A 24,892-nucleotide genomic window follows, 5' to 3' on the forward strand; every position below is an offset into this window, starting at 1 on the left:
CTAAAATGATAAATATTAAGTACGAAAGAACCACTTTTGAAAGTTGCTAGTTCATAATTCAGTCTAAAGAGATGTTGATTTTGTCAATTGTCTTCTCTCTTTTCTCTCTTCCCTTCCTTCCTTCTTATACATTTTTTCATTCCAATGAACTTATTATTTTATAAAAGCTTTGGATTTACAGGAAGGTTGCAGCGATAACACACCACCAGCCCTAGCCCCCTTCCCTTCCTTTTGTGTGTACGGTATTCTGTGCTGGGCACTGTAGGAGCAGGACTGGAATGTCCAAGGTCTCCCTGCAGCTCTCACCAGCCTCCCTGGAAGGCCCGGCAGAGACGAGCACACCAACACCTACAAGACTGGTCATAAGTGCAGCTCAGAACACAAGTCATGTACTGGCTGGTGTGGCTCAGTGGATAGATTATGGCCTGCAGACTGGAGGGTCCTGGGTTCCATTTAAGTCAAAGGCACATGCCTGGGCTGAGGGCTCCATCCCCAGTAGGGGGCGTGCAAGAGACAGCCGATCAATGATTCTCTCTCATCATTGATGTTTCTATCTCTCTCTCTCACCCCTTTTCTCTGAAATCAATCAAAATGTATTTTAAAAACACACACACACACACAAACCACCAGTCAGCATACAAATTTCCCCTCCTGTAAAATTCGTGCAAACTACTCAAACAGACAGATCTACTTTTCCAAAATAACTTTGAGAGGTGTTAACTAGAGCATCAAAGAATCACCGTGTCTCCCCCCCCCCCCGCCCCTTTTTTTTTTTTTTTAAGAAAATCGACCAGGAAATGAGTAATAAAGGAGGAGAGGGGAAGTTATTGTGAACCTTAAATACAGCCTGAGCTGGGGGACACACACACTCACACACACTCACACACAAACACACACACACACACACACACACACACACACACACACACGCACACACCCGCCCGCACAGCTGATGCAGAGCCTGGTGTTCTAATGGGGAATGCCCGTTTGTGCAATAAACTTCGCTCTTGCTCCACGCCCCGCCCGGCGTTCCTCCTCCCCCCGCACCCCCTCCCGGGCCGGGCGCTCTCCCCAGCCAGGAGTTCCCCGCAGGGCTTCCTCCCCTCCCCTCCCCTCCCCTCTCCACCCCCGGGCCCGGGAGGGAGGAGGTGCATTTCCTTTGGTCGCTTCGGGGAGCAGCTCGCACAGGTGCTCCGAGACACACTCTGGAGAGAGAAGCGGGGAGCTGCGAGTCCCGGGAGAGGCCGGGCGGGGCTGTCATCTCTCCCGGAGCTGAGCCGCGCTGCCGGGGCTCCAGAAGCTCTTAAACTTCGCCGGATCGCTCCCCAGCGATGCCCCGGATCGGGGTCCTCCTGCTCCTGGTGAGTCCTCTCCGCCGGGGTGGGGCGGGCGCTGCAGCGCCCGGGGTGACGGCGGGCCGCGCCCCGGGACGGCGATCCACAGCGTCCCCGGGGCTAGGACTTTGGCATCGGAGGGACAGCTGGGCGGGACAGACGGGGGGGAGAGGGGTGTCTTCCGAACAGGTCCTTGCGGATCCCGCCGCAGGTCCGCTCCGTGGCGGGATGCGGGGCTGGACCTGGCATTGCCTTTTCCCGCAAAGTTAGGGACTGAGCCCGGGGCGGCGGCGGCGGCGGCGGCGCCGGAGGCTTTCGGCTGCCCCGCTCCTCTCTCCACCGTGAACTTGGCGCTGCTCGCGTCTTGTTTGCTCTCCTGTCACCGGCGCAGAAAAAGAAACTGTTTTTGTTTGCTTCCGGAAATGCCTCTCCTTAATATTGCAAGTCACTGTCGCTGGGTTTTGTTTTGTTTTTTTTTCTTCCCCTTCCTGCTTTTCATTTTCTTCTTGGAAACTTTCTCAGCGGCACTCACTCCCACGCGAGTTTGAACCGGCGCGGGAGGGAGTGTCGGCCCCAGCGCTGCGGTGCCGGCTCCCGCAGCTCCCGCCCTGGCGCCTGCACTCGGCCTAAGAAGCCGCCTCTTTTTGGAGTCCTTTTCTCAGAAATGCCAGCTCCAAGGTGGCAAATTGAAGAATCATGGCCTCTGAAAGCCAATGGATTCTTATTTTATTCGGCCCCACCCAAGCTCCAGCACTGTTAGGCGTGTTAATAAGCATGATCTTAATCAGTTCTCTCAGCAGCTGTGTAGCGAGGAGGATGGCCTCCTGTCCATTTTACAGATGCAAAATGGAGTTTGGAAAGTTTTTCAACCGAGCTCACACAGGTGACAAGGCCGGGATTTCATTTCATTCCAAAGCCCAGGGAGTTTGTTGATTGCACCCATTTAAAAACAACAACAACAACAACAGAAGTTGAAAGAAAATCAAACATAATAATGTCTGGACCATGGTTATGATTGGGAAGAAAATTCTCCCTGATTGGAAAAATTAATTCTCCCTGGTCCCTTCAGAAATAAGGTGCAATATTTGGGGCCTTTAGAAACTTCCTTAGAAAAAATTTAAGAATCAAAATTGAGAAACCATTTATACAATCTCACATCACATCCTTCTTGCCCTGGCGGGTAGTTCAGGAGCATTATTCTGATATGTGTAGGGTGTGTGTGTTGATTCCCTGAAAAGGCATATAAGAATAATCAACCAAGGAATGCATGAATAAGTGGAACAGTGTTTTTCTCTCTCTTTAAAATCAAGTAATAAGTTAAAAAAAAAAAAAAAACCAACAAAAAAAAACCCACATCCGCCGGAGCCGGTTTGGCTCAGTGGTAGAGCGTCAGTCTGCGGACTGAAAGGTCCCAGGTTCGATTCCTCCGGTCAAGGGCATGTACATTGGTTGCGGGCACATCCCCGGTAGGAGTGTGCAAGGGGCAGCTGATGTTTCTCTCTCATCGACCTTTTTAGCTCTCTATCTCTCTCCCTTCCTCTCTGTAAGAAATCAATAAAATATTTTTAAAAAATCCTTTCTCTTCCTTATGATTAAGGACTACATTATTGCAATGTTTGCTTTGGAAATCCCTCCTAGTTCTAGGGACTGCAATACTAGTACATGTAGCAACATTATCAAAGCCGGGAGCTATATTTACTTAACTTTATGCTATGGCATCTTTACAAGAGGTACATATTTAAAGCACAAAGGAAACCTTGCTTCTCTGAAAGAATGCATGCACACACATTCATCTATATGCATACCTTTATTTATATATTCATATTATTATATTATGTATAATATCATAAATTAAATACAGTTTGTTTATTATACAGGGTGCTCCAAAAAATGTATACACACGTTAACAGCTGATAGTTCAATTTTGAAAATGAAATGTATTTTAATAAACACGGCCTTTATAATTATTCAAAGTGTAGGTATCCGTTTTTGGGACACCCTTTATTTATATGATATGTGGCCTAGAAAATTAAGACTTATTAAATATGGTTTATAAATGCAGATGAGTAAAAAGGAAAAAAAAATGGCATAACCCTGTCACCTAGATAACCCTTGTTTACATTCTATAGTCTGTCCTCCATTTCTCCCTTCTAAATTTAGTTACCCAGAGGCCTGCCTTGTACTTACCACTTCCCTAATATCACACCTCCATTCTGAAGTTTCTTTCTTTTTTAATTGAATTTATTGGAGTGACATTGGTTAATAAAATTATGTAGGTTTTACATGTATAATTCTATGATACCTCATCTGTATATTGTATTATGTGTTTACCACTCCAAATCACCATTTATCTGCTCTTTACATTCTTCTATATCTCTCTACCCCCTTTTCCCTCTGATAATCATCATACTATTGTCTGTGTCTTTGAGGGTTTTTTTTTTTTTTTTTTTGGTTCTCTTTTGCTTAACATTTTACATTTTCACCCTAACCCCCAAACCCTTCTCTTCTGACAGCTGTCAATCTGTTCTCTGTCAATCTCTTTCTATTTTGTATGTTAGTTTATTTTATTCATTAGAATCCACATATGAATGAAATCCTGTGGTACTTGTCTTCCTCTGGCTAGTTTCTTTCTCAGGTCTATAAATATTGTCACAACAAATAAGATTTCTTTAAAAAATGTGTTTATTTATTTTAGGGAGAGGAAGGAAGAGGGATAGAGAGATAGAAACACCAATGAGAGAGAATCTTCAATTGGCTGCTTCCTGCATGCCCCTACTGGGGATTGAGCCCACAACCCTGGCATGTGCCCTGAACTGGAATCAAATTGGTGACCTCTTATTTCATGGATCATCTCTCAATCACTGAGGCACACAGGCCAGACAAGATGTCTTTTTTTTTTTTTTTTTTTTTTTTTTTTTTAAGGTTGAGTAGTTTTTCCATAGTGTAAATGTACTACAATTTTGTTGTTGTTTTTAATCCACTCATTTACTGATGGGTTCTTAGGCTGTTTCCAAATCTTAGCTATTGTAAATAACACTGCAATGAACACAGTAATGTGCATATACTCTTTGAATTATTGTTTCAATTTTCTTCAGATATATTTCCAGAAGTGGAATCGCTGAGTTATAGGTAGCTCCATTTTTAATTTTTTGCGGTAACTCCATACTGCTTTCCACAGCGGCTGCAGCAGTCTGCATTCCCACCAACATTGTACAAGGGTTCCCTTTTCTCCATATCCTCACCAACACTTGTTGTTTGTTGATTTATTGATAGACATTCTGACGGGTGTGAGGTGATATCTCATTGTGGTTTTAATTTTAATTTCTCTGATGATTAGTGATGTTGAACATTTTTCCCTATGTCTATTTGGGCATCTTTATATGTTCTTTGGAGAAGTGTGTATTTAGGTCTTTTGTCCATTTCTTAATTAAGTTGTTTGTTTGTGGTGTGTTTTTTTTGTATTGAATTATATAAGTTCTTTATAAATTTTGCATATAACACCTTATTGCTTGTATCACTGTTGAATGTCCTCTCAATTAGAGGATTGTGTTTTCATTTTGTGGATGGTTTCCTTTGCTGTGCAAAATATTTTAGTTTGATATAGTCCCATTTGTTCATTTTTATGCTTTATTTCATATATTGTGTTCTTTATTTCTTACTGTTTTTTTTTATGCTTTCTGTGTCATTTTTCATGCTGTTGAATTTCTCACTAGGTTCCTTCAGTGTCCTTATAACCACTTTTTTGAACTCTATTTCTGGTAATGGCTTACTTCCACTTCATTTAGCTCTTTTTCTGGAGATTTCCTGTTCTTTTATTTGGAATTTGTTTATTTGTCTCCCCAGTTTGGCTACCTCATTATGTTCATTTCTATGTATTAGATAGATCTGCTATATAGATCTGCTTTGTATCATGGCCTTATGTGGTAGGTGTCCTGGGGGAGCTAGTGGCACAGTCTCCTTGATCAGCTGGGTTGGATGCTCCAGAAATGTCCCTTGTTGGCTTATGTGGCCCCTCCTGTTGTAAATGAATCTTGATTGTCATTGCCCCATTCATGCATGAAGCCATCCCTCAGGCTGGGTGCCCGTGAGGATTGACCCTGACCACAGGGTACAAGCTGCTGTGCAGATGCTGACCACAGGAGGCAGATTACACCTCAGCTGGGTCTGTACCACTTTTGAAGCTAATTGGATCCTGCTCTGATGCTGTCTGAAGCTGGCCACTGGATGTGTCTATTCTAGGGTCTTTTTGGAGGGACTCTGGTGCAGGTCAGTGTCAGACACTGCCTGTGACCAGCCCTGGGCTACCTGTTTGGAGACACAAAGTGACCCACTGTTAGTGGCTGCCTCTGCTGGGCCTTGGTGTGCATGGGAAGGACTGGACCAAGCCGCACATCAAGTTGCTTCCCACCAGCACTGAACCCAGTGGCAAAAGGCCTAAGGTTCCCCAAGATCTGCCTCCACCTGCCTCTGCCTGCCAGCTGCCAGTTAGGCTCAGTCACAGAACCTCTGGTGGTATTCAAGTTCCATGAGATACATTCTCAGTGAGTGCTGCTCAGCAGATTGATACAGGTTTAAACTTGGGTCTGAGGCCACTCAGCAAATGCCCCAGGGTAGACCAAGCCTAGCTGCCACCTGCTGGGTGCTCACACACCTTTGTGTGTGGCAGGGTCTCAGGGAGTCACCAGTACCAGGCCAGCAGTTTATAAACAGGTCCAAAGAGACCAAGATTTGGCCGTGTGAAGGGAGGACTCTACACCAGTCTGGCATGAGAGGGAAAGATGGCTCTTGTCCTAGAGCCATGCATCTCAGTGTTTCCCAGATTCTGTCAGGAGTTCAATCTCAGCAGGATGGGGACATAAGGAGTCAGGAGGATGGGGCTAGTGGGTCTCCCATGAGGGAGAGGTATCCCTCAGGCTTCGGGAGTGGGCGGTCGTGGCTCCCACCCCTGAGTCACACAACTCAGTCTTGCCTGGATTCTGCCCAGACCTCGGCAGGGTGGAGCCACTCACAGGAGGTTGGATTTGCCAGGAGCCCCAAGCATGGTGACAGCAGATTGTCCATGGTGAGGAGGCATTGCCTGTCAAGTTCATGAGAAATTAGGGTGCATGTCCCCCATCCCAAAGATACACAACATAGTCACCGACACCCCCTAAGTCTGCCTACACCCCAGCTCAGGCAGCTGACTGCTCAATAAGGCATAAGTTCCACTGGGTGGGACAACAGGGAGTCCAGGCCGTGGACGGTTGCATTCCCCCAGGCTGATGCCATCTGCAGGGGAGAGCTCCACCCAAGCAAGATAAGGTCTACGGTATGGGAGAATGACTCCGAGCAGGAATCCTGGTGGATGGTCCTTCAGCTCTCTCTTCAGAGTCACAAACCCAGCCTCTCCTCAAGTGACTCTAAAGCACTCCTCCTGGTCCCAGAGTGAGTGGCTGTGAGATTTTGTGACCCGTTAGGAGGGTACCTGTGTCTTTAGCAGACTTTCTTTTCTCCCTGGTGGGCAGAATCCCCACTGACACTCACAGCCAGATGTTTTGTGGGCACCTGTTCTCAGCTCTGGTTCTCTGAGTTGGGGAGCTTGGTTTGGGGTTGAGACTTGTTTGGGGTTGATGCTGTTTCTGAGTAAATCTCTTTGGGACACTAGTAATTTCCTTCTAAATAGTTCCTATCGTGGAAGTGTCAATATTTTGAAGGAATCTCTCTGAAGGCCACGAGAATTCTTTAGGGCAGCTCTATCACTATAGAACAAAGGTCAGTTGGAGAGAATAACTGTTTTCTAAGAAATGATCAAAAACCTGAATAAGGAAATCCCCCTCTTGAAAAACCCCTTGTGAGTTAAATACCTTTTGGCAAATTATCTTGGGTTTCAAAAGTCCCTTAATGAGTCTCATGTTTTCTAATAGGTATTAAAGACTATTTACTTATGATAAAAAATGATAACAAGGACATAATTTCAAATTTGGTCGATAAAATGAAAAGCAAGATAACCCAAATTAGGACAGTGACTCCATCTCTTTTTTCTTTTTAAATAGGTAAATATAGAGACATTGATACAAAAAGTAATTTTTGAAAAAGAAATCACTCATTATTTCACCACCTAATACAAGGGTTTTTTTAATTTTATTTTATTTACAGCCTCTGGCCTTGCATACACATGTACAAAATTGCATATTTATTCAGCACTTTGTATAGCTTGCCTCTTGTCAGTTTGTGTATTCACCAATCTTTTTCTATTTCTACCTAATTCTCATATACTAATATTTATTGGATGCATTATAGAGAGGACATTTATTAAATGACCTTATATTACTATAATTTTTATCACATCATTTTATTACTTATAATTTACTCTAAAGGAAACATTTTTTAAATGTACTGGAAGAGATATATATGTATATACACATACACACACACACACACACACACACACACACACACACATATATATATATACACACACATATATATAATTACTATTGCCAAAGCCATATATGTCTCTATATGTGTTTGTGTGTATAATTACCTAAAATTATGTTAGAACTATTGTAAGTACCTTACAAAAGGTTTCTGGATCCAGTAACTGTTTTTTCACATGAGTATAGATTTAGGCCTATTAAAAAATTGGGCCTACACTGTCCCAGTCTGTTTTGTTTAGCCCAGTGGTCGGCAGACTCATTAGACAACCGAGCCAAATATCAATAGTACAACGACTGAAATTTTTTTTGAGAGCCAAATTTTTTAAACTTAAACTTCTTCTAACGCCACTTCTTCAAAATAGACTTACCCAGGCTGTGGTATTTTGTGGAAGAGCCACACTTAAGGGGCCAAAGAGCTGCATGTGGCTCGAGAGCCGCAGTTTGCCAACCACAGGTTAAGCCCATGTAGTATTGACACATATATTATGTATATATTGTACTTTTTATGCTATGTGGGTGTGTGCATCCATTCACAAAAGTGAGAAAACAGCATTTAACTACCTCGCAAGTTATAATCATTTCCTGGAAGACCTGGCTTTAAAAAGAAAAATAAAGTGTTTTTGGCTTTTTATGTTGTTGGATTCCCAACACCAATTAAGTACAGTTTCTTTAATTCAGTCTTAAACAAGGACAAATAATTCAACCTACTTGCCTACCTTACTGTTTTTTATTTTTATTTCATTTGATCAGTTATTTTGTTAAATTTTTTTGAAGTGAAAGCATGAGCAGTAAAGCCCAAATGAGAAAGTTGATTGTTGTGAAATTGATGACTTCATCTTCCATAGAAGGAACTGAGCAAGATATCTCCTTTGATCACAGCTCCATTCTTGATTTGAAATGACCTTTTGTACAACCACACCACTCCCACCTATGGTATTTAGAATCAGCATTCACAGCAATATTTGATAACTAGCACATGTTCCACTAAGTGGGTATGAGAGTGAATTTAGTATGAAGTCATGCATTTTGTGCAAGGAAATCTTATAAATTTGCAAATATTACAACTGGTGGATGTACTCAGCCCAGCAAAGTGAGGAAGCCTACTGCAGCTTTTGTTAAGCTGTGGGCTGGGATAAACTTGCATATTTACAATAAACTGGGCATTGGATTCATTAACAACAGGTTGTCCTTTCGTTAAAACTTGCAGCATTATAGATTTACTCCCTCTGTATTCTGGGAGGCCATAAAAACATAAGATGAGAGAAAGGTCAATATTGATTTCTGAGGGCAAAGATCTTGGAGGTGGTGGGGGAGGGGAGAGAAAGAGAGATAAAGATAGAAAATGAATTTAGAGCAAGTGGTTAAATTGCTTGCCCAGGCTGAAAATTGAGCTTTGGCTTCTAGCCATCCTCACAAAAGGTTTCTAGATCCTAGTACCATAGAATGTTTTTTTGTTTTGTTTTTCATGTAAGTGTCTGTATGGATTTGGACCTAATTTCAAAAGTTGGGCCTACCCTGCCCCAGACTATTTTATTTAGACTGCATGGTATTAACACACAGAATATGTATGTATGTGTATGTATATATTTTTTATATTAGTTGCCACCATTTAAATGTTGGAGGATTTTGGTTTCTCTTTGAAAGAAGATGGAGGCCCACATGCCACGTGGCCCTCACTCCTTTGAACCAGATGGCGTCTCCTTTAGACAAGCCCTTCCTACTCATTCTTTCCTGCTCCACCTGACTGCTTTCTCTTTCTGTGCTCCCACTGTGGCTCCTCTGGGCATGAGGACCTAGGGCTCTAGTTTAGGATTTTATAGCCCTTCCTTTATCCTTTTCTTCCACCCAGATGACCAGTTTTATTCAGGCTTATTTTTAGAAGGGTCATGAATTCTCCATGAAAAGTCAAATTCTGATTTGCAAGTGAGAACACTTGCAAATGTTGTTAATCTATAAAGCTCTTAAGCCCTCACATGTAAGTGTAACTTACTAACCTTTATTTTACTTCTCTTTAAAAAAAAAAAAAAAATATATATATATATATATATATATATATATATATATATATATATATATATATATATTTTTTATTGATTTCAGAGAGGGAGAGAGAGAGAGAGAGAGATCAATGATGAGACAGAACCACCTATCGGCTGCCTCCTGCATGCCCACAGCAGGGACCAAGCCCACAACCCAGGCATATGCCCTGACCTGGAATTAAGCAGTAACCTTCTGGTTCATAGGTTGACGCTCAACCACTGAGCTACACTGGTCACACAGTTGTTCTCCACTGCGGTGAATATCACAATAACTGGGGTGCTTGTTGAAGATAATCACAAGGAGAGCCTCATTCTCAGAGATCCTGAATCTTTGGGTCTATAGAGGGACCTAAGTACTTTTTTTTTTTTTAAGCATCACTACTTGTTTCTGATGTCCGTCAGGGTTTTGAGAACTATTTTTTAATGCTAGCACTAAACTCAAAATCTAATCCCAGTCAGATCTTTCTAGTTCCTCATTTTATTATATGTATTGCTTGATTGGTCAGGGGTCTAACGTGCCTCAACTATCTCTCTCCTGGTCTTCCCAAAAACTGATCTTAAGGAAGAAAGAAGACATTGTTAGAATAAGATTACCTTGTATTTTTACTTACTTTTTTTTTTTTTTTTTAAAGAATGAATGGAATCTTCACTTGCCTTTTTCATGTAGAAAATTTGATCTTATCTGTTTTTATGACAGTTTTTCAATAATGTACCTACCTCAAAATGTCATGACTATTTCCTTATTTTTTTACACAAATATGTTATAGGTGCATGATATAATTGGAAATAGTGAACTGTTCATGGTATCTTTAGAATTTATTTTTCTGTAGTGTTAATAAATAACTAAAAGACTAGAAAGCAAGTGAACAGAATCAACCAGCTGAGCCTCATGTGTTTTTCCATTTGTGCTCCCAGCAGCAGAGGACAACGATATGTCAACCTGCCTAGAGGGGCCTGGAAGGTTAGGCAGAAGCGGTTCAGGTTCCTATCAGCCCCTGATGATACCAGTTCCAAAAGCCATCTGAAATCTCTTGTTTATGTAGCTCAGTGTCAGTGCAAGACGAGAACTGCTTGCGCTCAGCTGTGAGGAGTCCCAAGTGCTTATGTACCATGACATCCTTCAGGTTCAGCACCAGAGAATCAAGAGGCTGTATTTATTTCTTAGGGCTGCATTACAAAGAAAGTATCACAGGCCGGTGGCTTACACAGCAGACATTCATTTTCTCACAGTTCTAGAGGCCAGACTCTGCAGTCAAGCTGTTGTCCAGGTTGGGTCCTTCCAAAGGCCATGAGAAAAAGGCCCTGTTGCAAGCCTCTCTCCTTGGCTTATGAATTGTCCTTCTCCCTGTCTTCACACCTTCTTCCCTTTGTGTCTGTGACCCAATGCCATCTGCTTTCTTATGGGGACCCTAGTCCCTATGAGTTAGGACATACTCTACAGACCTCATTTTTAACTTAATTATCTCTTTAAAGACCTTGCCTCTAAATATGGTGATACCTTGGAGTACTGGGGGTTAGGACTTCAATCTAAGAACTTAGAAGTGGGGGAGATGTGATTCAGCCCATAAGAATCCTGACTCTCCCTAGCCAGTTTGGCTCGGTGGATGGAGCGTCAGCCTGTGGATGGAAGGGTCCCAGGTTCGGTTCCGGTCAAGGGCATGTACCTTGGTTGCAAGCACATCCCCAGTAGGAGGTGTGCAGGAGGCAGTTGATTGATGTTTCTCTCTTATCGGTGTTTCTAACTCTATTCCTCTCTGTAAAAAAAAAAATCAATAAAATATATTTAAAAAAAGAAGAAGAAGGAAAAAAAAAAGAATCCTGACTCTCTTGAGTTAACAGTATGCTGTGGACCAATCCCCATACGAGCTTGGGGCACAGCTTCCTCTATCAAATGAGGGGTTTGAATTGGGTCATCTCTAAAACCCTTTCTGCTCTAAAATGGTCAATAAAGTGAAATACCCAATTTCAGGTTATATGACTAAGATCTTAGGAATTAGTTAGAGACTTAAAAAAAACTCACTTTCTCTATCTACCATCCTCACAAGTCACCCATTGCCTTCTGCATTTTGAAAGAGAGTTTGCATGGTAGGTAGAGGGGGACTCTTTTCCCTGGAACCCTGTCATCCATCTACTCTCATCAATCTGTTTGAAGTTCCCCACGAGGAGTTAAATGTCCACTTTCAACTTGAGATATCTAACTTTTAAGTCACGTTATCAACATGCATTTTTATTTATTTATTTATTTTTTTTTAAATTTATTTATTTATTTATTTTACATATTTTAATGATTTTTTTTGCCCCCCTCCCTCCCTCCCCCATATCCCCTCCCTCCCCATAGTTTTATGTCCATTGGTTGTACTTATATGCATGTATACAAGTCCTTCGGTTGATCTATTATCTCCCCCAGATCCTCCTCCCCTCCCCGCTGTAATTTGACAATCTGCTTGTTGCTTTACTGTCTCTATATCTATCTTTTGGTTCATCAGTTTATAATGCTCTTTATTATCCACAAATGAGTGAGGTCATGTGGTGTTTCTCTTTCATTGATTGGCTTATTTCACTCAGCATGATGTTCTCCAATTCCATCCAGGTTGCTGCAAATGATGAGAATTCCTTCTTCTTTATGGCAGCATAGTATTCCATTGTGTAGATGTACCATAGTTTTTTGATCCAATCATCTGCTGACGGGCACCTAGGCTGTTTCCAAATTCTGGCTATTGTAGATTGTGCTGCTATGAACATAGGGGTGCATATATCCTTTCTGATTGGTGTTTCTAGTTTCTTGGGATATATTCCTAGGAGTGGGATTACTGGGTCAAATGGGAGTTCCATTTTCTGTTTTTTGAGGAAACTCCACACTGTTCTCCACAGTGGTTGCACCAGTCTGCATTCCCACCAGCAGTGCACGAGGGTTCCTTTTTCTCCGCAACCTCGCCAACACTTGTCGTTTGTCGATTTGTTGATGTTGGCCATTCTGACAGGTGTGAGATGGTACCACATTGTTGTTTTGATTTGCATCTCTCGTATAATTAGTGACTTTGAGCATGTTTTCATGTGCCTTTTGGCCTTCCTTCTGTCTTCTTTTGAAAATATTCTATTTAGGTCCCTTGCCCATTTCTTAATTGGATCATTCATCTTCCTTTTATTTTCAACATGCATTTTTAAATGACTAAGAACTTTATTTTATTATCCTGGATAATAACTCTAGTTTAAGGAAATATATCCAATTAAAGGTGAGTGGTTATAATGGTTGGATTTAGTAAAATTATAAGACTACTATTGAAACCTAAACAGCAAAAGATAGAAAACTTATATGAAGGATTAAGTGCTAATAGATTTAGAATATTTTCCACCTTCCAAATACTAGGATGCTATAATATTATAGATTCACCACTGTTATTATCCAGCTTGTCTACTCTTATTGAAAAAGAATAGCACAAACGATAAATGAAAGTTCTTTAGGTTTTAACACAATCCTGCTACCTCTACAGTTGTCCCTTTTTATTTTATTTTTTATTATCTTTATTATGTCTACTTTTACACATGTTCAGTATAGAAAAAAACAGATGAGTTAAGCAAAACACACACGCACACACGCACACAATCACAACAACTCACTCATAGTCTTGGCAACTAGAAATAAGCACTCAACATTTTGTAGTGTTAAAATAATTTTCTGCCAAAACCTGTTTGGCTCAGTGGATAGAGTGTCAGCCTGCGGACTGAAGGGTCCAGGGTTCGATTCTAGTCAATGGCATGTACCTTGGTTGCGGGCACATCCCCAGGTCGGGGTGTGCAGGAGCAGCTGGTCGATGTTTCTCTCTCATCAATGTTTCTAACTCTCTATCCCTCTCCCTTCCTCTCTGTAAAAAATAAATAAAATACATTTAAAAAAAAATAATAATTTTCTGTTGAAACATTTCTTTATTCTTGAAATGTTCCCTACGTTCTCTCTTCTTTCTGTTGTCTTAATCCCTGACCTTCCAGCACTGAACCCTCTGGATGACCACTATATTCTCTAGTGAACACAGCATTTTCCTGCAGGATCTGAGCATAGTGATTGTCTGGAATAAACTCCCTTCTGTGCTTTGGTTAGAAGTAGACCATTTATATATAAACTCTTTGAACGTAGAATCCTTATCTTTTTACTGCTGTGTTCCAAGGTCATCTGTCTGGCACATAGTAGGCACTCAACAAAGTATTTGCTTAATTATTAGTTGATTAATGGAGTAGCTAATATTATTATTCCTAGCAGAATATACAATTGAGTTTTCTCTGGTTTTCAATCTTTGTTATGGCAGAGATTTAAAATTATTTCATTTTCTCCCACTTGTTCAATACTTGCTCTAGTTTATTCACTTTTCAGGGATTGATTTAACTTATTTTCTCACCTTTTCAAAAGATTTTCTGATTAAAAAAATTTTTGAGCACTCAGCTTATTTAGTTCTTTGTGGGTTTCCTGCCTTGTCACAGTCAAAACGCCTCAGCATCTGCCTGGAAAGTTTGGGTTACATCTTTGCATACTGCAATCTTGAGTTGATGAAAAACTTTTTAAAAATACAATCTGTATGGAGCACTGCTTATATCTCCTCATGCAGCAGTCCCAACATACTCTTCAAACCCAGCTTTCTTTTTCATTCTTGACATAATTTTTTGATGCTGAACTAAATAAGAAACGTTTCCAGAAATTCAACTGTGCGAAGCAGGTGTGAGCAAATATGAGGTGAGGTTGGTGTCTGTTTCACGGCCAGGGTATTTTGTCTCTTCAGTGCTCTACTTCAGGCTGCACATCGCTCCAGTTCTGAATGTACTTTGCCCAGTAGATTTTGATTTCCAATCAAGAACGTCAAAGCTAAAACAAAATGAATTAGAAAGTTTATTTTACACAGCTCCAGAAAGCTGAGTATATGCAATTTTCCAGAAATAGCACTAATGCAACACTCCATAAATATAAAATGTGCTGTGTCCCTGAGCATTTGATCATTTAAACCAAGGATTGTGGGCCTGGTCATAAGATAATCTCATGAATATTAGATAAAATTAGCATACCAGGAAAGATAGGGTCTCTCTCTCTCTCTCTCTCTCTCTCTCTCTCTCTCTCTCTCTCTCTCACACACACACACACACACACACACACACACACACAATTGGGTATCAACTCTGGATGCTTTCATGTGCTGGCAATATCTGGAATGTTACAGTGGTGCCTCGCATAAAGAACGCCTCGCACAGCGAATGCTGCACACAACGAACTTCATTTCATGATTCATACAACGAACTTCGTTTCACACAACGAAGTCGCCCGAGCTTCCACGACCGCTTTGCCCGAGCTTCCACGACTGCTTCGCCCGAGCTTCCACGATCGCTGCCGATGTATTGCATCCTTCCGCGCAGGCACTGAAGGCAGTCGTTAGTCACTGCGCTTAACTTAAGCACGTATCGCGGCAATCGTTCTTCATTACGAATTAAATCACGCACGTATCACGGCAGTCGTCCTTTTAAGTTAAACTCAATATTTTTTTTATATCATGGCTTCTAAAAAAAGCAGGAAGGTGATTTCTGTTGAAATGAAACAGGAAATAATTAGAAGGAGTGAATGTGGGGTAAAACAGTGTGACCTCGTCAAAGAGTTTGGCCTCAGCAAGACCACCATTTCCACCATTTTGACAAATAAGGATGCAATCAAATCAGCCAAAGTAGCCAAAGGAGTATCAAAACTATTTCATGAAAAACATAGGTCTTCAATCCACGAGGAAATGGAGAGGCTATTAGCGATTTGGATTAAGGACAGGCAGGTGAAAGGTGACGTAACAACCCAAGATATTATCTGTCACAAAGCCAAGAGAATTTATGACGATCTAAAGAAAAACGTCCCTGGAAGTAGCAGCAATCAAGATAATGAAGAAGAATTCAAAGCCAGCAGGGGGTGGTTTTTTAGATTTAAGAAAAGGTGTGGAATCCACAGCGTTACTATGCATGGTGAGGCTGGCAGTGCTGACAAGAAAGAAGCAGAAAAGTTCTCTATTAACTTTCAAAAATGTATTAAGGATGAAGGATACTGCCCACAACAAGTGTTCAATGCCGATGAAACGGGTCTTTTCTGGAAAAGAATGCCGAGCAGAACCTTCATTACAAAAGAGGAGAAGAAATTGCCAGGACACAAAGCCATGAAGGACAGACTTACCCTTATGTTTTCGTCTAATGCCAGCGGAGACCTCAAGATCAAACCTCTATTGGTTTATCACTCTGAAAATCCAAGAATTTTCAAGAAAAATAACGTTATTAAGTCCAAACTGCCCGTCCATTGGAAGTCCAATCAAAAAGCCTGGGTGACCCAAGTTATCTTCAACGAATGGATTCTGGAAACCTTTGCTCCTGCCGTGAAGAAATTCTTGCTGGAAAAAGAACTGCCGCTCAAAGCCCTTCTGATAGTACTTGACAATGCCCCTTCTCACCCAAAAGACCTAGAGGAAATATTGCAGGAAAATTATCCTTTTATCAAGGTGCAGTATTTGCCACCAAACACCACATCCATTCTTCAGCCAATGGATCAGCAAGTTATTGCGAACTTTAAAAAACTCTACACTAGAGCCCTCTTTAATAAGGTGTTTGAAGAATTCGAGTTTGGTGGAGACAATATGACTGTCCGAAAGTTTTGGAAGGAGAAATTTGATGTCCTTATGGCAATACGACTTATACAGAAGGCTGGGAAGAAGTGTCACAAAGGACCCTCATTTCTGCTTGGAAGATGCTTGTGTCTTCGTGGACCCAGGAAGAAGCAGTAGTTGATGACACAGAAGTGGTGAAGGACATCATCACAGTGGCCCAAAGGTTGGAATTAGAGATAGAGGAAGAGGATGTAGAGGAGCTTATTGAGGAACACGAAGAAGAGCTGACAACTGAAGAGCTCCAAGCACTTCTGGTCCAGCAACAGGACAATGCTCAAAGGGAAGCGTCATCTGATAACGAGGAGCAACAATCAAACAATCAACCAATCCCAACTGCTGACATCAAGAACATCCTGGTCAAATGGAAAGCAGTTCAGGAGTTTACCAATGCCCACTATCCGGATTCAGCTGAAGCAAACAGGATCAACGATCTTTACTCCGATACTCTTGTCCGTTATTTCCGGCAGATGTTGGAGAAAAGAGAAAAACAAACGACTTTGGACAGGTTTTTCATGAAACCATCGGCCAAAAAGCAGAAAATGGATGAAGATGTGCAAGATTCGGTAGACTCTACTTAGTCTGTCTTAAAATTAAAAAAATGTGTGTTTTTTTTTTTAAAAAATTATGTTTTTAGATGTATCTAAATAAAAATAATAACAAAAAATTTATCTTTTTTATGTCATCTTAGCATATTTTATGCTACAGAACGAATTATTTTTTTTTAACATGTATTGTTATGGGAAAACGCGTTTCACAGAACGAACTTTTCGCATAACAAACTTGCTCCTGGAACGAATTAAGTTCGTTGTGTGAGGCACCACTGTAAATGGTTTGTATATTTAATTCCAGTCTATCACATAGAACAGTGAGGTATTAATGGGATAAGGATCTTGAAAATTTGAATGATTTCATGTGAAAGCCTTTCCATTAAACATTTGGTATGCTTTCAATCGCATTATTATTACTTTCTAGAGTGCCCAATTCAATTGCTATTTATTAGCTTTAAATTCTCTGATCTAGAAGAAAGACTGATATTAACAGGATGGCAGGATGACCGGTACAGAAAGTAAGAAGCAGGGAACTGTCCTCCTGAAAAGATAAATTGATGCTAATAAATTGTTTTACTCAAAGCTGTATGGAGAGATCATAGATTCAAAAGTGTTCTAAAAAAAAAAAAAAAAAAAAAAAAAAAAAAAAAAGTACCATATTTTTCGGACCATAAGACGCTCCGGACCATAAGATGCACCAGTTTTTAGAGAAGGGAAATGAAGAAAAAAAGATTCTGAAACAAATAGTGTCCTAAAATATTTTATGTGCATTAAAACCCAACATCACAGTCATAAACACATGTAATCAACCCTGTAAAGTAAACAGCAGCATTTAGAACCATTTTAGAGCCGGGCAAGTAAAAAAACTTTTTTTTTAAAGTATATGTGTAGGCTATATTTGGACCATAAGATGCAGGGACTTTCCCCCCCCACTTCTGGGGGGGGAAAAGTGCGTCTTATGGTCCGAAAAATACGGTAAGTCATGCCAATATTAAGGATAAAACATCCCCAAATTATTAATCTATTATATATCACATGCTCATGTGCAAATCTGCTTCTGGAAACTAAACATTCACTTTTTATTACAATCAATGTTTTTAGTCCTAGAACCTGGCTCAAGAAATGTCTGTTGGATTGAAGACTCAGTAGCTTGATAGTAAAGACAGCATATTCAGGCATAATTCCTCTGATCTGTGTCTTAGTTGTTCCCTACATAGAGTTGTTTTTATATGGAAAATAAGCGGCATCCTGTGGTAATTCCACCTCCTTGTGAGTGGAAGGGAAACAACACTGAAATGGGCGTTAGGAGACTTAGCCAAGTCCTAGCTCTTTATCTTGTGCTAATGAGTGACCTTGAACAAGTCAGATATTTTCTTGCTATTTTGGTGTTCTTTTCCCTCTTGGAAGACTATATATTAGTGATCCATTTTAAAATACACTTATCTCAGGAGGAGAAGTGGACAGCCACATCTTCATTCTTCCTTCTTTGGAGGTCTCATAGTATCCTGTAGCTTTGGTGACCACATGGGGAAGGGCTGAAATGAAAGAGATAGGGATTCGTGTGGCAGTGATTTATCTGTGTAGAACATTTAGTTCTCATGACTCAGAAGATATCAGTATTATTGCTATATCATAAAATACAAAAAATATATATGCCACGAAAAATGACCGTGAAAAAAAAATCCACAGAACTAATAGTTTAAATTTTTTGATGCCTGGCACAATAGAATGTACATTTTCCACATAAGATGAGAGATTATTTGAATTCATGTTTAGAGAAACAAAAATAAATAAATACTAGGAAACTCGGGGGAGAAAACAACTGGACATTACCTCTAAGTGTTTCCAAACATTTTTTAAATCCTCACCTGAGAATATATTTCTTGATTTTAGAGAGAGTGAGGAAGTGGGGGAGGAGAAGTGGGAGAAACATCAATGTGAGAAACATTGATTAGTTTGTCCCGCACATGTACCCTGGCTGGGGATTGAAACCTCAACCTTTTTGGTGTATAGGATGATGCTCCAACCAGCTGAGCCACCTGGCCAGGGTCTAAACGTTTTGCTAGGAACTCTAATCTGTAACAGATAAATTTAACACAATATCACTTAGACGGATGGACTTTTATCTCCAGAAGACAGGAACCAAAAATAGATTAAAAATTGGTTCTCTATTAAGTGAAGTTTCTTTTTTTCTGAACAAAGGTGAAGAAAATTTTGTTAGATTTATTGTATGATTTGATAACCAGAAGGATTCATCGAAACTGTTGATTCTATGACTATGTATAAAAAGGGAAGAAATAGCCCTAGCCAGTGTGGCTCAATGGATAGAGCATCAGCCTGCGGACTGAAGCACCTTAGGTTCGATTCTGGTCAAGGGCACATGCCTGGGTTGCAAGCTTGATTTCCAATAGGGGGCGTGCAGGAGGCGACTGATCAATGATTCTCATCATTGATCTTTCTATCTCTCTATCTCTCTGCCTTCCTCTCTGAAATCAATAAAAATACATTTTTTTAAAAAGGGGAAACAATAGAACATGCTATATGAGCTAAATGCAAGGCTTAGGAGAAAGTATCACTTTTTACTTTCATAATAACCCTTTAGCCTTCAAGACCGGAAGTACAGATCAGGACATTGAGGAGCAGTGAGATTATAAAACTTGCCTAATGTCACTCACATGTTGGTGGCAGAGCTGGGATTCAAACAGGAGACATTTTGAAATCTCATGGTTTTTCCACTATGCTGCCCCTCAGTGGATCTTTATAATAATAGTAGCAATAATAATTAACAATAATACTGCTTATTGACCACTTATTTATTATGAGCCAAGAATTGTGCAAAGACCTTTAAGTGCCTTCTTTTATTCAATTAACAAACCATGAAGAAGAGATTGTTTGCACTTTGTAAATAAAAAACACAGAGACTCGGAGAACTTAAGTGACTTTACTTACACTCACCCGGCCGGTATGTGGGAGCCAGTGTTTGCTTTTGAACCCAGAGCCCATTCAGATGCTGTTTCGAGGGCAGATTGAGAACCTGACATCTGAACTGTCCTTCAGTGGACCTGCTCCCTTTTTGGAGATGGGTCAACACAACAGGAGGATGGAGCCCCACACTGAATTTGCCTGTGTGCTGTGGCAAATACAGTCATTGGGGGCAGTTTATCCTTGCTTACCAAGTTCTTTGGATCAGAAGTCAGTAAAATTCTCTTCCTGCTTTTCTTTTGCAGATACTTGCCATTCTCGCTGAATCGACTAAAGATAATTCCCCAGTGACTAATACCTATTCTGAGCCGTTGAAACCGAGTAAGAACATTACCAAAAGGGAGTCCGGGTGTCCGGAAGGCCAACAGCGTCAGGGCAGTTTCTGCTGCCTGCCATGTCTTCCTGGTATGTCACACACACATGCAGCACTTAGAGTGCGAATCAGGGTGAGGAATAGCATCGTGATGATAAAGAAAAGGTTTTTTACAGCATTTGGTTCTCCTGTGTAACTACATTACTAAGAACAAAAAACCAGCTTGGAGATTATTTTCCCAAGATACGTTTAGCCCTAGCCAGTTTGGCTCAGTTGATAGTGTGTCGGCCTGTGGACCAAAGGATCCTGGGTTTGATTCCGGTCAAGGGCATATAACTTGGCTGCAGGCTCCTCCCTGGCCCAGGCCCAGGCTCTCATATAGGAGGCAACCAATTGATGTGTTTCTCTCACATCGGTACTTCTCTCTGTCTTTCCCTCTCTCTTTCACTCTCTAAAAATCAATGGAAAAATATCCTTGGGTTATGATCAAAAGAAAAAACACACACATTTAATTCATCTTTATAACACTTGTTGGATGTAGGTATAAATAAGTATAGTTTACAAATGCTATGTACCTCTGAAATGAGAGGATTTATCTAGTTAGCTGCATTTTTTATTAACAAAAGAAGACTCATTTGTAGGTATTAAAGCTCATCACTTCAGAACGGATTCGAATATTTCATAATAATTGTGGCACACTGAAAGCAAGTATTTCAGTACTCCTGCTCAGCTAGAGACACTGAAGCCTGCAAACAGCATTTGCATTTTGCAGCTATATAACTAGCCAAGCTAGAAAAGCAACAGACAAAAACCAACGGTCTTTAAACATCAGTATTTTGAAATTCAAACCAGTTTCAGATCGGAAATCCTTCTAACACCAGCAAATTGGAAGCTAAGCAGAATGCAGTTGTGCAAGCTGTTTTTCAAAATGGAGTAGACTGATGACTGTTTCATACAGATATGAATAAGTTCTTGCTGCTTTGTGAAGTAAGATAGGAAGATAAAGGAAAACAACACTTGGTTTTATGTGACAGATTAGCAGAATCCTAAAGGACTGTGTAGGGTTTCATGGTTGGCCTCCCAGAATCCCAGCACTCAATCTATTAAACAGGCAAGGGTCCTGCTTATAAGACGATTCTTCCAGCCTTCCCTGGCTGCCTCTCCAGGTTTTTATAACCCTACAGACAATCTCCCTTATAACCCAACCCTTTACACTTAAGGCTATTTACTCTTCTCCAAATGGGAAAAAAATGAATGCCTCTTGACTTTTGATAACTTACTAAACACCTCAATTTGTCCTGTGGATTTTAATATTTCAGTTTTATTAGTGATTAAGGTATTACATATGTGTCTTTATCCCCCCATTGCCCTCTCACTTCCCCACCTCCAATCATGCCCTCACCCCTGTTGTCTGTGTCCATAGGTTAGGCTAATATGCATGCATACAAGTCCTTTGGTTGATCTCTTTCCCTAACCACCACCCTCCCCTACCTTCCCTCTGAGGTTTGAGTACCTGATCGATGCTTCTCTATCTCTGGATCTATTTTTGTTCATCAGTTTATGTTGTTAATTATAATCCATATAAGTATTGCTATAGCATTATAAGGCCCCAGTGCATATTATAATCCAATGAGTGAGTGAGATCATATGATATTTATCTTTCTCTGACTGACTTACTTTGCTTAGCATAATGCTCTCCAGCTTCATCCACACTGTTGCAAATGGTAGGAGTTCCCTTCTTTTTATAGCAGCATAGTATTCCATTGTGTAGATGTACCACAGTTTTCTAATCCACTCATCTGCTGTTTCCAAATTTTAGCTGTTGTAAATGTTGCTGCTATGAGCATAGGGGTGCATATATCCTGCTTAAGAGCTAAGAATGCTTATGTACCATTATTTCTTTTTAATTGAAGTATGTGGGTCAAAAACTTGAAGACCTTTTTACCTACTGATACAGAAATCAATTTATAGGAAAATGTCTTAAGAAAATGGTCAAAATAAAGGGAAATGCTCTATATGTGACATTTCACTATGATACTCAATGATGTGGAACTAAGTAAATTTTGGAGTAGTCCAAAGCTAGAAATCAAAATCTTGATTTCTGATATATTTATAATATATTTCTCGATATACACAAATTCCCTTAAGAGGTGTTTTGTTTTGTTTTTTTAATTCTTTATTGTTGAAAGTGTTTCCTTAAGGAATTTCTAACTAATCTGCTGGCTGAATTAACTGGTTCTCTTTGCTCCATCTCTAAAATGTCCTGGATGGCATCCAACACATGCTAAACACTCCACCCACCTCTAGTCCCTCCTGTTGAACTTTAGGCTTTATTAATATTCAAATTGTTTTCAAATCTGTGATATAAATATGATTTCATTAAATGTTATGTAATCAATGGTATATAAATACAAAGAGAAAATAGACTTTATTTCTGTGAAAATTAGTTTGAATGCTTTGGAGAATTTCAGGAAAAGTGAGCTGCTAAACTGAGTTGTTGATGACTTAGGTGAGGGCAAAATCAATGTAAAAATTATCAAATTATAAAAATATTGAAAACTTCTCATACAGATAATTAGTGTCTATAATTTTATCAGGTTTGATTCTGGTCAAGGGCATTCTGGTTGCAGGTTTGATCCCTGGCCCTGTTTGGGGCACATGCAGGAGGTAACCAATCAGTGTGTCTCTCCCACATCAATGTTTCTCCCTCTCTCTGTCTCTCCCTTTCCCTTCCATTTTCTAAAAAAAATGTGAACGGAAAAAAGGATTTTGGAGGATTCAGCTGAAGATTAACAAAAAAACAAAAGCAGTATTTTTTTTAGTGATTTTCTATCATAAAAGTCCTTGCCACATACCATATCCAATAAGAATTTTACAGTGTGTGCATATCATATACATATATGCACATACATATTACATATGCATACACACACGTATATTTGCATACATTGGTATTATAAGAGTGCACCAAAATGATAAAAATGAATATCTCAGGCTAACATATAGGTGCTATTTGTACTTTCCTGCCTTTTCCAAATTTTCTACAAGGAGCATATGTACAATTATACTCAGAAGAAAAATGTATTATGTTCAAGAAAACAGCTGCAGTACTCATTTTTATATTTTAATAAATTTACGTTGTGTACATTGGAAAAAAGAAAAAAGCTGATTTATTCTCTCCCTGTCATGGTGTGGGCACTGTGCTAGGCATATTCTGCAGAGTTGTTCATCAAAGAAGACAATTCATTTAGTAACTGGGATAATACCACTGGCAAGCAAATAATAATTGTACTTTGGCTTGGTTTTCTTTTAAGTATTGTTACAGCATTATAAGGCCCCAGTGCACTGTATTTGAATTCAATTCCAGGTTTCTAATTTGTTTTTTTTTTCTATTGACGGAATAGTGTCCTTGTTTACTAAAATGTCATATGTTTAAATTAATTTATTTATGTAGTAAATACTTTGCCTTGTCAAAAAGAATGCCAACCAGAATTATATGAATTGCTGAAGGGGGTTATTTAGGAAGAGGAAGAAGATAAAAATGAAAATTATAAACAATAGCCAAAACCGGTTTGGCTCAGTGGATAGAGTGTCGGCCTGCGGACTGAAAGGTCCCAGGTTCGATTCCTGTCAAGGGCATGTACCTTGGTTGTGGGCACATCCCCAGTAGGGGGTGTGCAAGAGGCAACTAACTGATCTATGATTCTCTCTCATCGATGTTTCTAACTCTCTATCCCTCTCTCTTCCTCTGTAAAAAATCAATAAAAATATATTTAAAAAAATTATGAACAACAAATACGTAACTATCAACAAGTGAATCTAAAAACCAAAGGAATTAAAATATCTGATGAACAATATTAACTGGTGAATATAATAGAATCAGAGGTATGGAAGGGGAATGGTCTGACGATTCTCGGGGAAAAGGGGAGTTGGGGGGTGCGGGAAGAGACTGAACATAAACTGTGCACCTATGGATGAGAACAATGGGGAGTGGGGAAAGGGCAGAGGGTGGAATGGGAACCCGGTGGAGGGGAGCAATGGAGGGAGAAAAAAAGAGGAACATTGTAATAATCTGAACAATAAAGATTTATTTTTTTAAAAAAAAGAATGCTACGAGGTTGTTGAGAAAGTCATATGCTTAGGAAAGACAACATCAGTTATGTTTGCTATACATGTGCCCATCATTTCCATAGCCAGCTTTAGATTAGACTTTTCTTTATTCTTCGTACTTATACCATTAATAATTGGAGTCACTAGGCATGCTTTCTCTTACATTCCCCTTTTATTTTCTGACACTTCCTTTTTCATTCTCTCTCTTTTTTTCCCCCCTCATCTAGTTTCCCAGTAGCCCTTATCACCACTTGATGCCCCAGATTTATAGGTGTGCTGCCTGTCTTACCCTGAGAATGTGAAGTCTTAGAGTCCGAGGCTTTGCTTATTTCCTTTGCTTATTTCCACTCCTAGGTAGTGCCTGGAACACAATAGCCTTTAATAAGCACTTGCTAAATAAATGTATTTTCTAGGAAAAGGCATTGTTGTGTAATACTTACTAATAGCAATATGATGACTTGTTTTATTTTTAAAGTCAATGA

The 24,892-nt window shown here is 40.0% G+C and overlaps 1 protein-coding gene across 3 annotated transcripts in view; it reads left to right on the top strand.

Moving 5' to 3' along the window:
• The first annotated feature begins 1,150 nt into the window (after nt 1-1,150).
• The window catches only part of FAS (Fas cell surface death receptor), a 34,646-nt gene continuing 10,904 nt past the window's right edge, over nt 1,151-24,892 (top strand). Inside the window, exons 1-2 of one of the 3 annotated variants that reach the window (XM_045581887.1) lie at nt 1,151-1,361; nt 20,233-20,392. In XM_045581887.1, coding sequence (XP_045437843.1) covers nt 1,332-1,361; nt 20,233-20,392 — 190 coding nt within the window. In that variant the 5' untranslated portion in view covers nt 1,151-1,331. The remainder of the gene's footprint in view (nt 1,362-20,232; nt 20,393-24,892) is intronic. The other 2 variants (XM_045581888.1, XR_006741690.1) reach the window with 2 other exon arrangements.

The sequence above is a fragment of the Pipistrellus kuhlii genome, unplaced genomic scaffold, assembly GCF_014108245.1.
Source record: "Pipistrellus kuhlii isolate mPipKuh1 unplaced genomic scaffold, mPipKuh1.p scaffold_m20_p_15, whole genome shotgun sequence".
Taxonomy (NCBI): Eukaryota; Metazoa; Chordata; class Mammalia; order Chiroptera; family Vespertilionidae; genus Pipistrellus; species Pipistrellus kuhlii.